General features: G+C 35.8%; 1 protein-coding gene and 1 pseudogene across 1 annotated transcript; one reads left to right on the top strand and one right to left on the bottom strand.

Annotated features, from left to right (window-relative positions):
- Positions 1 to 4,280: 4,280 nt before the first annotated feature.
- On the top strand, positions 4,281 to 9,248 carry LOC113072369 (neuromedin-U receptor 2-like). Its single transcript, XM_026245392.1, has 3 exons — positions 4,281 to 4,684; positions 5,698 to 6,651; positions 8,517 to 9,248. The coding sequence occupies exons 2-3, from the start codon at positions 5,793 to 5,795 to the stop codon at positions 8,825 to 8,827; spliced, it is 1,170 nt and encodes a 389-aa protein (XP_026101177.1). The 5' UTR covers positions 4,281 to 4,684; positions 5,698 to 5,792; the 3' UTR covers positions 8,828 to 9,248.
- Positions 9,249 to 11,860: 2,612 nt separating this feature from the next.
- Positions 11,861 to 13,183, bottom strand: LOC113072372 (putative beta-lactamase-like 1; annotated as a pseudogene).
- Between the last annotated feature and the right edge of the window lie 143 nt (positions 13,184 to 13,326).

The following is a 13,326-nucleotide window of genomic DNA, read 5'->3' as shown; positions in this document are numbered from 1 at the left end:
TTCTATGGCTTTCAACAAATAAATTAATTTTTTAGGACTAGCATCAGTGTTATGTATGCCCAGTCATGCTGCTTTTTTAAATGAACAGAATACTATTTTTACTGTGCAACAATAAACTACAACTGACTGTCATAGAACTGTGAAAGCCAGCCACTGACATCACTGTCATTGTATGATAGGCCGAGGTGCCTCAAAGTGATTAGCCATTTAGCCATTATGCTTTTTCCAGTGGTAAGTAAATTACTTTTAAAGACATTCTCAACTCCCAATAATAAGACAATCTATGGTAAGAATGGTATTTCCCCTGAAATCTGTCCCGACTGCTCTTAGGTTTATCAACGTGTATCTGGGAAAAGTAAAGACATGGTTTGGAAGATATTTATTTTTATTATTATTTTTATTATTATTATTATTATTATTATTATTATTATTATTATTATTGTGCTACTTTATGTAATATTTTTTATGTCAAAATTAACCAAACAAATTAAAAACATAAAAAAAGTTATGTCCAAACTTTCCATACCTGATTTTGACTGGTCACTTTAATTAATATATTAATGTTATATTTATGTTATATATACCCAGGCTAATTGTTTTGAATGTTGTAATATACTTTTTTCCTTGATGAAAGCTTCAAGATATTATTCATGTAAAATTATAATTGTAAACAGACATTTATTGATTAGTTTTTATCATGAAGTAATCTGTCAAAAATAAACATAAATCTTAGAGATTAGGATGACAGCAAATTTGACAAGATGAATCAGTTTATCACAGCACTTTCAGACCACTCAATTGTGCAGTATGGATTCTGCTAAAGCATACAGCATTCTGAATGGTTCTCATTTATGATTTTGTTGTGTCTTGTGTGTTACTTCGGTTGTCCTAGAAACATTTACAATAGAGAATTGTGCCCCTTGAAAAGGTTATAACATGGTATTGCACTTGTGACATAAAATTTCAAAAACCTTTTTTGGACAAGATTATCTGGCAGACAATAATTTTGTCTTTAAGATTCGTGAGTTATTTCAGTGAGTGTTATTAAATGTCTCTGTGAGGCACTGAAATGGGTGTAAATCCGTACCGTACTGTTCATGGGCTCCCTTTGAATCAATAAAGGGTCATCTTATCTAATCTCATTTTATGTAACCTTATGTTCTGTAAGGGTTGAAAATGTCTTTGAATACAAAAAAAATAAATACAAAAATTCTGATGGTATTCAGTTTTCATTTTAAAATTTGTTATTAGTGGTGATGATCCATTATTGATGCTCAGATTACTTAAAGGGGGGGGGGGGTGAAATGCTCGTTTTCACTCAATATCCTGTTAATCTTGAGTACATATAGAGTAGTACTGCATCCTTCATAACTCCAAAAAGTCTTTAGTTTTATTATATTCATAAGAGAAAGATAGTCTGTACCGATTTTTCCCGGAAAAACAAGAACGACTGGAGGCGTGACGTGTGGGCGGAGCTAAAGAATCACGAGCGCCAGTAGGCTTTTGTGTTGAGAGCATGTGGAAGCTGTGACATTACCGTGAGGGAAAAACCATCATCCAAAACAAACCATGGCTTATAGTCAGATTCAGCCGTTTATTTATGATCCAGAATCAGATCCCGAGGCTGAAACTGAACAGAAACTAAACGTTGCAGCAGCAGCAACGACTCGCTCAGAGCGGGGCTCGAACTCGGGTTTCCGGCATGGGAGGGGACGCACCAACAAGGAGGCAGATATATTTTAAGCAGTTTTACTCACCGCCTGCGGTTCCAACACACGATCGTGACCCTTTTTCGTTGGGATTGCATCATCCTTAAGAAATAAACGATGTTTGTAAAACAAGCATCTTCGAAATGCAGGGAACAAACAAAAACACTTGCACAACTCCGTTGATGCTCTGTAAAAATAAACTCCATCCACTGGTCCCTTAATGCTGTTTTTTTTTTTTTTTGGTAATCTGTGCAGGGTTGTCTTGCCCTGGCAACCAAAAACACACTTCTTTTGTGACTTTTCGCGACGCTCTCGCTCTGATCACTGAATCGCTCTGATCAGTGAAATGTCTGTGCTCTCAGCCTCGCTGTACGGGAGCGCGCGCTCTTCCTGCAGAAGTGCCCTAGGACCCATATAAGGAAATTCCACTCCATCTAACGTCACACCGAGCCATACTCGAAAAAAACTTTCCGAAACTTGTAACAAACAAAAAATGCAAAAATACTCCTTCAAATGTACAACTTAATTTTTGAAACTTTGTCCATGTTTAGCATGGGAATCCAACTCTTTAACAGTGTAAAAAACTCAGTATGCATGAAATTGCATTTCAACCCCCCCCCCCCCTTTAAATTAATATATAAAAAATTTTTTACTGAGACATTTTGTGTGCATACTAAAACATTTCTAAACACATTAACATATGGACATACAATTCTATCTCCTCTCAGGGCTCATTGCATTTCACTGTTTGCTTAGACACATATAATGCCCTCTTTCTGTAGATTATATACCTGCTCTGATCTTTGAATTACTGCATCTAAAAAGTGCATCTAAATTTGAATTAACGCACCATGGATTTTAGTTTTGGTCTTATTGCTGTAAATGTAAAAGTTACATGAATATAATTTTTTAGTTACATGAACTACTAACCTCATAAAAGCCCCAAAGTTTTAACACTTTGAACATGTCCAATTTACACAGAGTTCAGAGTGTTGTCATCTAAATCAAGAGCACTACTGCACCAGTTCAAAGAAATTTAAATCACATATACAGTAGATATTAAATCCACTTCCTCATCATAAAGTGCTTTCTATCTTTTAGACCTTTTTCACATATTTTACTCCCCCCATATACAGTATAAAAAAACTGAATTGTAATTTAAAGAACTTAAAAAGAAAGTGTATGCATGAATACAGCTGAAGTGAATTCAATCAAAGAAGGTTATGAATTATTTGACCCAAAGGTGTGAGTATAGTTGAATGTACAGTGCACACTGCATAGCTAGTTAAGAGCCTAGAAGGCTTGAACATCCGTTAAAATTATGAAAATAGTTTTTTAAGCAAAAGATAGCACTAAAATTCATCACGGCAAATCCATGTTTTTTTTCATAATAATGGATTTTCCATAAAAAACTGTGGCATATTCTAAAAAAGAGTAATAAAGACTGGAGAGTGTTGTTAGCCTATATACAGCAGTCCACACACACACACACACACACACACACACATACATACACACTACAGGTCAAAATTAATGGAGCGATTTTTTAAATAAATTTTTAATTTGACTTTTATGCTCACCAAGGCTGTATTTATTTGATCAAAAATACAGTAAAGACACTTGAGCAGCGGTTGGTGGGAATACACATTCCTATATTAAATATCTTTAAGCTGACGTCGGGGCTGAATAAAGCAAACCAGTAAGGTTTTGATGGATGACGATTGTTTAATAGAGGTAAAGATGATGACACTGACATACTGCAACCGTACACTATTGGATGTGTGGGTCTGTCATTATTAATGTGCAAACAAACAGACTGTGTATGTGTGCTCTCTGATAGCTTTTTGCACGAGCGCATTTCAGTATGGTCGTATGTCTGACAAGTGTTTTATAATGGGCACTTGCTGAAGAAGCGTGTTTTTACAGGGGTTTGCAGGGGTCTGTGGTGTGTATACTACATGGGTATGGTCATTGGTCATGTCGACCTGCTTTCAGATCACCACATTCGACAGATTCAGAATGTTTTTATTTATTTTTATTTGATTTACTTTCTTAATTTGTGGTTTGCTTTGTTTAATAATTCTGAATGGATCCGTGTATATTTATATACAGTCTGGTTAAGGCGACTAGTAGTGTTCTGTGTTGGCTTCTCCGTGTGGTCCTGTTTGGTATTGCAGCTTGACTTGTAGTTATTTATATATGTATAGAAAATGCTCTAAACAAATGCAATATATATATATATATATATATATATATATATATATATATATATATATATATATATATATATATATATATATATATACATACACAGTATATATACCTCAGTTTTTGCTGTTGCAGTGAATACATCAATTGTGAATTATGAAAATTACAACTGTTTAAATTAATCTATAAAAAGCTTGTCGAAAACAGTTTTGTGGGAGTCATCTCGAATCTTAAACTGGGAAAAACAATTTATGATTTATAATTTATAAATTGTTTTAAGTCTTCAGACTTTTTATTTTGTTTTACTGGGATAAATCATACCGGAATGAATGCTAAAATTGTTGGCGCCCTACCTAGACAATTTTCAACCATCCGCCACTGTGATTGGAGGCAGACAGACGCGCGTGAAATTGCCTCCCTCCATACCGGTCCATTGAATCCACTTTAAAACGAGTGAAGCATAAACAATCAAAGGCAAAATCATTTTGATTTGCAGATGAAACCTCTGAGAAACGAACACCGAGAAGGATGAAAGCCCGGCAGCCTGTCATCTGTTAGGGAGCGTCTTCACCGCAAAGATCCATCATCCGAGCAACTCAGTCAAGGCAGAGACACTGTAATGACTGTGAATGACACCTGCTATGGGTCTTACAGCTTTACAGACACACTGATTGCTTACTGCGATCGTTTTAACATGTGCGTGAACAGGGATCAAGTTGAAAGAACAAGTCTGGATGCGGTGCGCGTGCATTGAGGACGCTGGAAAGGTGCGTGTCTTTTAGCATTTCTTAATTTAAAAACACTTAAGGCTTAAATGATGTATTTGTTGAAGTAACATTTATATAAAGTACATTTTTAAACTGAAATTCAGTCAGCTGTATACCAACTATATATTTTACAAATATGTTTTAATAAACCATATGCTGCTTCTGTTAGATAGCGTAATCAATGTTTTAAATAATTTTACATGCATGAACACACTGAACCTTAATTAGCATTTGTTATTTTATTTTTTGGGTCAAAAAGCAACAGTCAAATCATATCAATACGCATCCTGATTAATTTAAGGATGAGAATGTGGGCTGATGAGTTTATAATTTAAGTTTCTCACGGATCTCAAATAAACTAATGAAGAGGTATAAGGCTGTATACACAGAATATGCGTTTGCATGAATTTACATTTAGAGTGAGTTCAGGAAAAGTGGGACCAGGTTGATTAAATCATTTATACCTGTTAATGAATTACTTTATTATTATGGGCTAATTTGTACCATGGCACACAAGGTAAGAGTTATGGCAGCTTATCTGTTACCCATCTAATGACAGATGGTTTTAAATAGTTTTTTTTTTTTTTTTTTTTTTTTTGTATCTAGACCAAGCTGGTCAGTTATGGTCAATAGCTAAATCCAAGCTGGTCTAGCCTATCTAGATGATGAATATGACCTGATAGACCTAGACCAAACTGGTTGGATGGATATAGCCTAGTATATATTTTAATTTAAAAAAGAAAAAAAAGATGCACACACACACATTTATAGCAATACTCCTATCATTTAAATAATAAATATTTTACTTGTCAAGGTAATGGTTAAATATCAAATTTATGGAAAAGCTCACAATGTTCAGGGTGATTAAAATCCATTTGCAATTGAGGAAATGACAGTAATCAAGAAAAAAAAAGCAGATAATGTTCCTGTAAACACACTATAATGTACCTCCACTGCATCAGCCTTTATACTGGCTAGTCTGCACTAAGATTGTACAAATCTGTTTGACACAGGTCTCCATCATGCTGAAGGTACACTCTGAGAGGTAGCAGTTCAAACGCTTACTTCAAGACCGGCACATTTAATAATTTCTCCCTCGATTGCCATAATGGCTCTGACCTGCCTTTGTGAGTCTGTGAATGGATCAGACCAGGACTATGTGTTCTGCAACATCACTACATTCAACTTCACCGGCAACGAGAGTGGACGCTGTCAGCTTCAGACCATGGATGATGTTCTGTTGAGGCTTCTGGGCCCTAGACGATCTCCTTTCTTCCTTCCTGTAACCTTTACGTACATCTTCATCTTCATCACTGGGGTCTTGGGAAACCTCCTCACTTGCACCGTGATCACTAAAGACAGGAAGATGCGGACACCCAGCAATTTATATCTTTTTAGCTTGGCCATCTCAGACCTGCTGGTGCTGCTCTTTGGGATGCCGCTGGAAATCTATGAGCTCTGGCAGAACTACCCCTTTCCCTTTGGCGAAAGCATCTGCTGTTTCAAGATCTTCTTATTTGAGATGGTTTGTTTTGCTTCTGTGCTCAACGTAACAGTGCTGAGCATTGAACGCTACATAGCTGTCATCCATCCACTCAAAACCCGCTATGCCATAACCAACAAACATGCGCAAAGGGTCATCGCTAGCGTTTGGGTTCTGTCCCTGATCTGCGCCATCCCAAACACCTCACTTCATGGCCTGCAGTACCAGTACCTTCCAGAGAGGGTTCTGGAATCAGCTACCTGCAACCTCCTCAAGCCCAAATGGATGTATAACTTGGTGATCCAAGTCACCACTGTTCTCTTTTACTTTGTCCCCATGATGATGATCAGCGTGCTGTATCTGATGATTGGTCTGACACTGGCCAGGGGACAGAAGCAGAGGAAGGACAAACTGGACAAGAACCAGGACAGCTGGAAAATCCATTTGGACAGCAGACGGAGGAGGCAGGTCACCAAGATGCATTGTAAGTGATGGCCAGATTTTTACAGTAAAAACAACATTTATATATATGTGTGTGTGTGTGTGTACATATATATATATATATATATATATATATATATATATATATATATATATATATATATATATATATATATATATATATATATATATATATATATATATTTATTTAATAGAATATTAAAATCTTCAGTGTATGGGATAAATAATTTTATGCAAATATTTATATATTATTCGAGTTACTTTTATTTTATTTGTGCTATTAAATTGTGCGTGTGTGTGTGTGTGTGTGGAAGGCCACACAATAGCAGTATTTCTCATGCATCTCACTCAATTACCAGTGAAATTAATGCAGAATTAATTGGTAGGTTAAAATATATCAGTAATATACTGTATAGAAAAACTAAAGCAGTGAGTCATGCAAGGCATGGCATAGAGAAGAAACAAAAGGCTATTTTGTATTTTTCTTTATGGGTTTAAATTTTCATAAAAGAGAATTTTAAAACGTAACATTTATTTTTTATTTCCTTTTGGACATTATTATAGGAAATCCAAATTAGTAGCATCACTAATCCACTAGCAAATCTAAGTCCCACAGTAAAAGCGTCACTTAGATGTCTGAAAACATCTATCTGCATCGTGTTAAGTTATGGAGGAGTGAAATTTCTAGCCAAACAATTGTCCAAATCCAACCGACCAACCAACAACAACAAAAGAAATCCCTGTGTTTCACATCTTCTGTATGCCTTTCCTTAATGGCGATGATGTTATTCCCAAAGCGCCTTTCAGTTTTTAGCAGGTGTTATGATCATATCATGGCTCTCTGCTCTGGTAAAACTCACAAAGTAAAGTGAACCAACATAATGAAAGGGACCTAAAAGCAAGACACTTTCATCTGCTTTTATAGAGCATATGTCTATACAGTTACAAAATGTAATGGCACAAATTTCTCCCCATTAAAGCTATTCAATTATACACTCAACTATAAGCTCATCACATTGCTATTTTAGGGTTTCTTTATATTATAAGTGTTTGAGAGAAGCATTAGCAGTGCTCATCTATCTAGAAAAGGGCCTTGTGATTTAAACATAAAAATGTGATGAATTTAAAATGCAATTATTTCATTCATTTTAAGTATAAATTTATTAACTTTACTGACATATCAATCAAGATTTACTGATGAGATATCATATCATACTAATGATATATCATAATTAATCTTTTTTTCTTCTTAATATTATCCCTAAAATGCGTTTTAATGTCACTGTTGATAATGATTGTATGATCTTTCAATGCAACTTTAAATGTAAGATATTTAAAGTGTACTGTACCTTAAGCATGCTTGCAGTAGTTCCACTTTAGCACATTCAAATAAGTATATCTTTAGTTGGACTTCAACACTACTTCCACACAATTAAAGTGCCTTGCGTGACTCACCCCTTCAGTTTAAAAAATTCACTCTGCTTTAATGTCTCTGACAATAGATTGAGATACATCACCAGTACTGCCAGCAGCACTTTATCGATTACTTTTAATTGAATAAACAATTAGCCCATCAATATTTTATAGCTGGATAGTATGTAGTCATTTAATTAATTGATTTAAGTCTTTCTTCCTCACCCTATCTCAAAACATCAGAAAACATTTCCTTGCTCTTGTCATCTTTATCTTGCTCATAGGCAATATATTTACACAAAGTTCCTTTGAAACAATGTCTCATTAAAAATTACATTGAAACTGTAGTGAACTAAATGCAATTAACCGTACGTCTATTCTAAACACTGAATTAATCACAAAAATAGTCCATTGCAATTGGAACTTTATAACATTATATACAATATACTTGATTCCTTCTCTCTCTCCCTATAGTTGTGGTGGTATTAGTGTTTGCCATCTGTTGGGCTCCCTTCCACATCGACCGACTCTTGTGGAGCTTCATCACGAGTTGGACGGACCACATGCATAACATATTTGAATATGTGCACATAATCTCAGGTGTGCTCTTCTACCTCAGCTCCGCTGTTAACCCCCTCATCTACAACCTTCTCTCCAGTCGTTTCCGGGAGCGCTTTCAAGCTCTGGTGTGGAGTCGCCTGCCATCAGGCTCTTCTCGTAATGACTCAATGCCTTTCTACATCATCCCCAAAGACAACCCCACTGATCTCCAACGTCCAGGCTAAGAGCAGGAACACGAGCGGCCCACTTCCTTTTGTCATTATCAGCAGCGGGTGGGAAAGGGAGAATGAATGCTTTTATGTGAGACAACATGCTCTGCAATCTCACATAGGATGCTTTGGTTACCTCTTGCTAATAACAGAAAAAGACAGATGTGAAATGGGTCAATAAAAATACGCAAATAAGTGACGTTTTCTTAAAACTACATGTGAATGGACACATACTGGGTTTGGATTGGTATTGTCTATCAGGCTTTTTGTAGCCAAAGACCAACTTAAGAGAATGCTAACCAGTGTGGCCATGCTGTCCAAATAAATAAATAAAAGTTAGAACAAAAATAAAACCATGTACAATTTTGCAGAAATGCCACTTGTTATCAAGCCACGCGTGGTCAATGATATTGTTCCTGTGAACATTAGTGAAATTACAGGAGACGCCAAAGTCACTGATTAACCGATTAGGAAATTTCTGCTATGCATCTGTTTAAAAAAAAATATATATATAATAATATAATTCAACTTTATAATTCACATAAAGTCTGTATCAATTGTTCTGTATAATTCAGGGTTACACTTTATTTTCTTTAGACATTCTCCTAACTAAATAAATTATGCAGCTACACATCAACTACCGCTCATTAATTTGCAACTACATGTCAACTAACTCTCATTAGAGTATTAATAGACTGTTAGCTTATGGTAAAATTAGTAAAATAAGTTGACATGTACTTGCAAAGACTATCAAAATAATGTTAGCAGATGTTAAGCAGACAGTCTACTCTAATGACTGCTAGTTGACATGTAGTTGCAAAGTTATTTCTAGTTGTTAGATTGTCTAAAGTGGACTATCAAAATAAAGTGTTACTTAATTCAGTGTATATGCATAATTATCCTTGTTTCTTTATTCAAAGCTTTTTCACTCAAATTAGGATTTATGCATGTAGATCATTTATTTAGACTGTATAAATACAATGCATTTAAAAAAATCTATCTATCTATCTATCTATCTATCTATCTATCTATCTATCTATCTATCTATCTATCTATCTATCTATCTATCTATCTATCTATCTATCTATCTATCTATCAGCATGTGGGTGGACGTCTGTCCTACACATCTAAACTGTATTACTGTATAAAATGTCATACGGACAGAAATCATTTTAAACGATCGCCATCAGTCTTATTGGAAACAAGTTGTTCTTTTTTGTCATCTGTGTCATGGGGACATGAAAAGAAGGGGTAAAAAGCACATTGTTCCCCCAATCTATTTGCCTCCAGAACTAGAGAGGAGAGGAAGTAGCATACTTGTCCCAGACGGGAGTCTTTGGAAAATACATCAAGAAAATAGAACAATAAGAGCTGCATGGCACATTAATCTTTACAGACTATTACGTAAATGTGTGTATTTTATGTTTCAATTAACTGCAGGGGCTTGACAGGTACAAGAATGCTGTGTGCGGGGATTCTAGTTAAATGTTGCAGTGATGGAGTTTTATTGTTGGTTTAGAAATGTTTGTGCCAAAAGTGCTTCACTAGAATTCAGCATCTTGAGAATTAGAATATTTCTTGTATCTGTGGATTGTAACTATTAAATCGATTGGAGAACTGTGGCTTCACTTTCAAACATTGCTCATTATTTGTTTCTGTCCCATGTTGGTGACCTTGCCTGTTGACAGTTTAATCTAGCAGCTTCATCCTGCTGTGACATAAATGAGAGATGAATGGGTCACGGTCTCGGGGAAGACTTGTGATCTGTAATTTATAGAACATGATAAAGAGAAGAAAAACATTAATGGGTTTAACACCAAGTTCTATTGATATACGATACAAGAATTGTTTATTAATATAGAAATAAAGCAATGTTGTAGTCTATATTAAAAGGTTTTGAGTATATTATTTCCAAATCACCTAATATACCGCAGAATTAGGTTCCAATTGCAGATACCCATGTTTTATTTTGGTATGTTTTTGTAAATGATCTGTATTCATTCAACTGTACAAACTAAGCCTAGGGCAAATAATTGGGAGAACATTATTATTTGCATTCTCATAATTCCATACTTATTCTTACTAATATATGATGGAGATCGAGGACACAAGTACAAACTCTTAGGGTTAAAGGTATGAATGCATATTGACCTTTCAATGCTAACAATGAATTATGGCCACCAAAACATGTACATTCCAAATGATTGTCACACTCAAATCTTTTTCAGAAAATTCCAACACATTAATATTCCTAAATCAAACGGGACTTAAAACAAGGCTTATTTTGTATAAAAGAATATTACAGCATTGGAAACTGGATTTTATTACTGCATTCTTATTATTAATTTATTACTGCATACTTCAATTGCAATAGCATAGAAAATGAAAATGTGACAGTGATTTAGCAAGATCATTAAACCCAATGAGGTCTCCATAAGAGCCCATTAATAAAATAATCTTATTTTGCTTAAAAACACATGGATCTCTCGTAATGTTAGTTTTAGGAAGTAGCATTTATTATTTATTTACGATGCTAACTGTAAAAAAAGGTTTTTATATACAATGGCAAGGAGATATGAAAATATGAGCACATCTACAGTATATATACAAGTATATGAATGTGTGCAAAAATAGGTGGTAACACTTTACAGTACGGTTCCATTTGTTAATGTTAATGTATTAACTAACATGAACAAACAATGAACAATACATTTATTACAGTAGTTATTAAACTTTGTTAATGTTAGTTAATGAAAATACAGTTCACTTTTGATTTTAATAATGCATTAGTAAATGTTGAAATGAACTGAAACAATAAATGCAGTAGAAGTTTTGTTCATGCTTAGTTCATGTTAACTAAAGTAGTTAACTAATGTTAACTAATGAACCTTATTGTAAAGTGTTACCAAATAGGTTATACTGAATTTAAGCTATTGCAGAAAAAAAACAATGACAGTGGTAATCATCCTCTGTTATCATTTGATGCAATCATTCATAAATATACCCTCTGTGTCTCAGAGTACAAGGTTTTCAGAAACCATTTCATCCTCAGTTAGAGAACGTGGGTCTGCGAGATATTCTAATCACATTATATGTGTTGAGCCCGGAGCGTCGAATCCAGGAGATATGCCTTTCTTGTCAAAGACATAAAAGTTAAACAGCTGCCCGTCTTGGGCTTCGAGGGACACCGACGCTGTTGTTGACGTGCAGCACACACGGATAGTTCTTTCTCAAACACGACTTTAAAGACTCGGTCCACTAGGTAATTCAATTTAATGGTACGATACTGCTCAGGAATGAGGATCAATCTATTTGGGGTCCCAAACTGCTGCATGATCTAAGACACCATCTGCGTCCCACTTAATCTCGTAAAACGTAATGTTGTTGTAAGGTGTAAAAGCCCACGTCAGGAGATGCAGGATTGGGCGGAGGAATTAAGGAAAACCGCTTGCCTCCCTGAAGGCCCTCTCAATGGCAGGAATGATAAACGGAGTAGGGCCTTTGACACCAATATCCTGGTTCTGTGGCCGCGTGCCTGCCATCAGCACCACCAATCCAAGTTTAAGGCGAGGCACCAGAGAGAACATGGCGGAGTAGCCGTCCAGATCGCCATCCTTGCGTAGCACCTCATATCCCATCTGTTCACTCACTTCCCATGGTGTTCCGGTGCGGTTGGCGAAGTAGTCTTTTTCACAGCGGAACAAAGGGGTTTGCATTATTTTTAAAGTGTCGGGCTCCAGTATCTTGCGGTGATAGGCTCCCAGTAACATCATTGATAATTTAGCCATGTCAGCAGCTGTTGAATACATCTGGCCTGAGGGGCGGTACCAACCCAAGTCATAAAGAGGTGCAGTCTGGCCGCTGGCGTATACACCTACAGCCATTTGACTTTGAATACCAGGGTTGATGTCAAACCCTGTGTCCTCCATTCCCAACCTGCCCAGAATGTTATCCGTAATCCATCGCTGGTAATTGAAACCGACAACTCTCTCAGAGAGGACATGGGCGAGCAAAGAGAATGCCAAATGCTGTAGTGACATCTACAGAGAAAATAGAAGAGAACAGTATGTTACAGTATGTCTTCTTTCTGCCTCCAAGGAGTGTTATTAGGAGACAACAGAAAAGTTATTATCATTATCGTCATGGTTCATAACCCCAACACAAAGAAACAGCAATTCAGATGGCACATAATGAGTTTGTTAAAAGTAGCTGATAGGAAGAAATCTGGTTAATGAGTCAGCTAAATTAATGCGGCGGAAACTTACTTGGTCCCAGGGTCAGCGACGAGCACATCATCTTGCAGGAGGTTTATTGCAGACTTGGTCTTCCCTTTCCACAGCAAGGTAGTTCCACGGAGTCTTCGGGGTAGGCCTGCAAAATGACAATGTTGTGACTAATGCATAATTGTGACTCTTTAAAAAAATCTATTTTTCTACACTCATATGAACATTTGCAGAATAGGGAAATTCATGTTCTTTTAAATGGGTCAAAACATGAACATAAAAAAAATTAAA

Source organism: Carassius auratus, unplaced genomic scaffold (assembly GCF_003368295.1).
Source record: "Carassius auratus strain Wakin unplaced genomic scaffold, ASM336829v1 scaf_tig00009052, whole genome shotgun sequence".
Lineage (NCBI taxonomy): Eukaryota > Metazoa > Chordata > Actinopteri > Cypriniformes > Cyprinidae > Carassius > Carassius auratus.
This window is presented reverse-complemented; position numbering and strand designations above follow the sequence as displayed.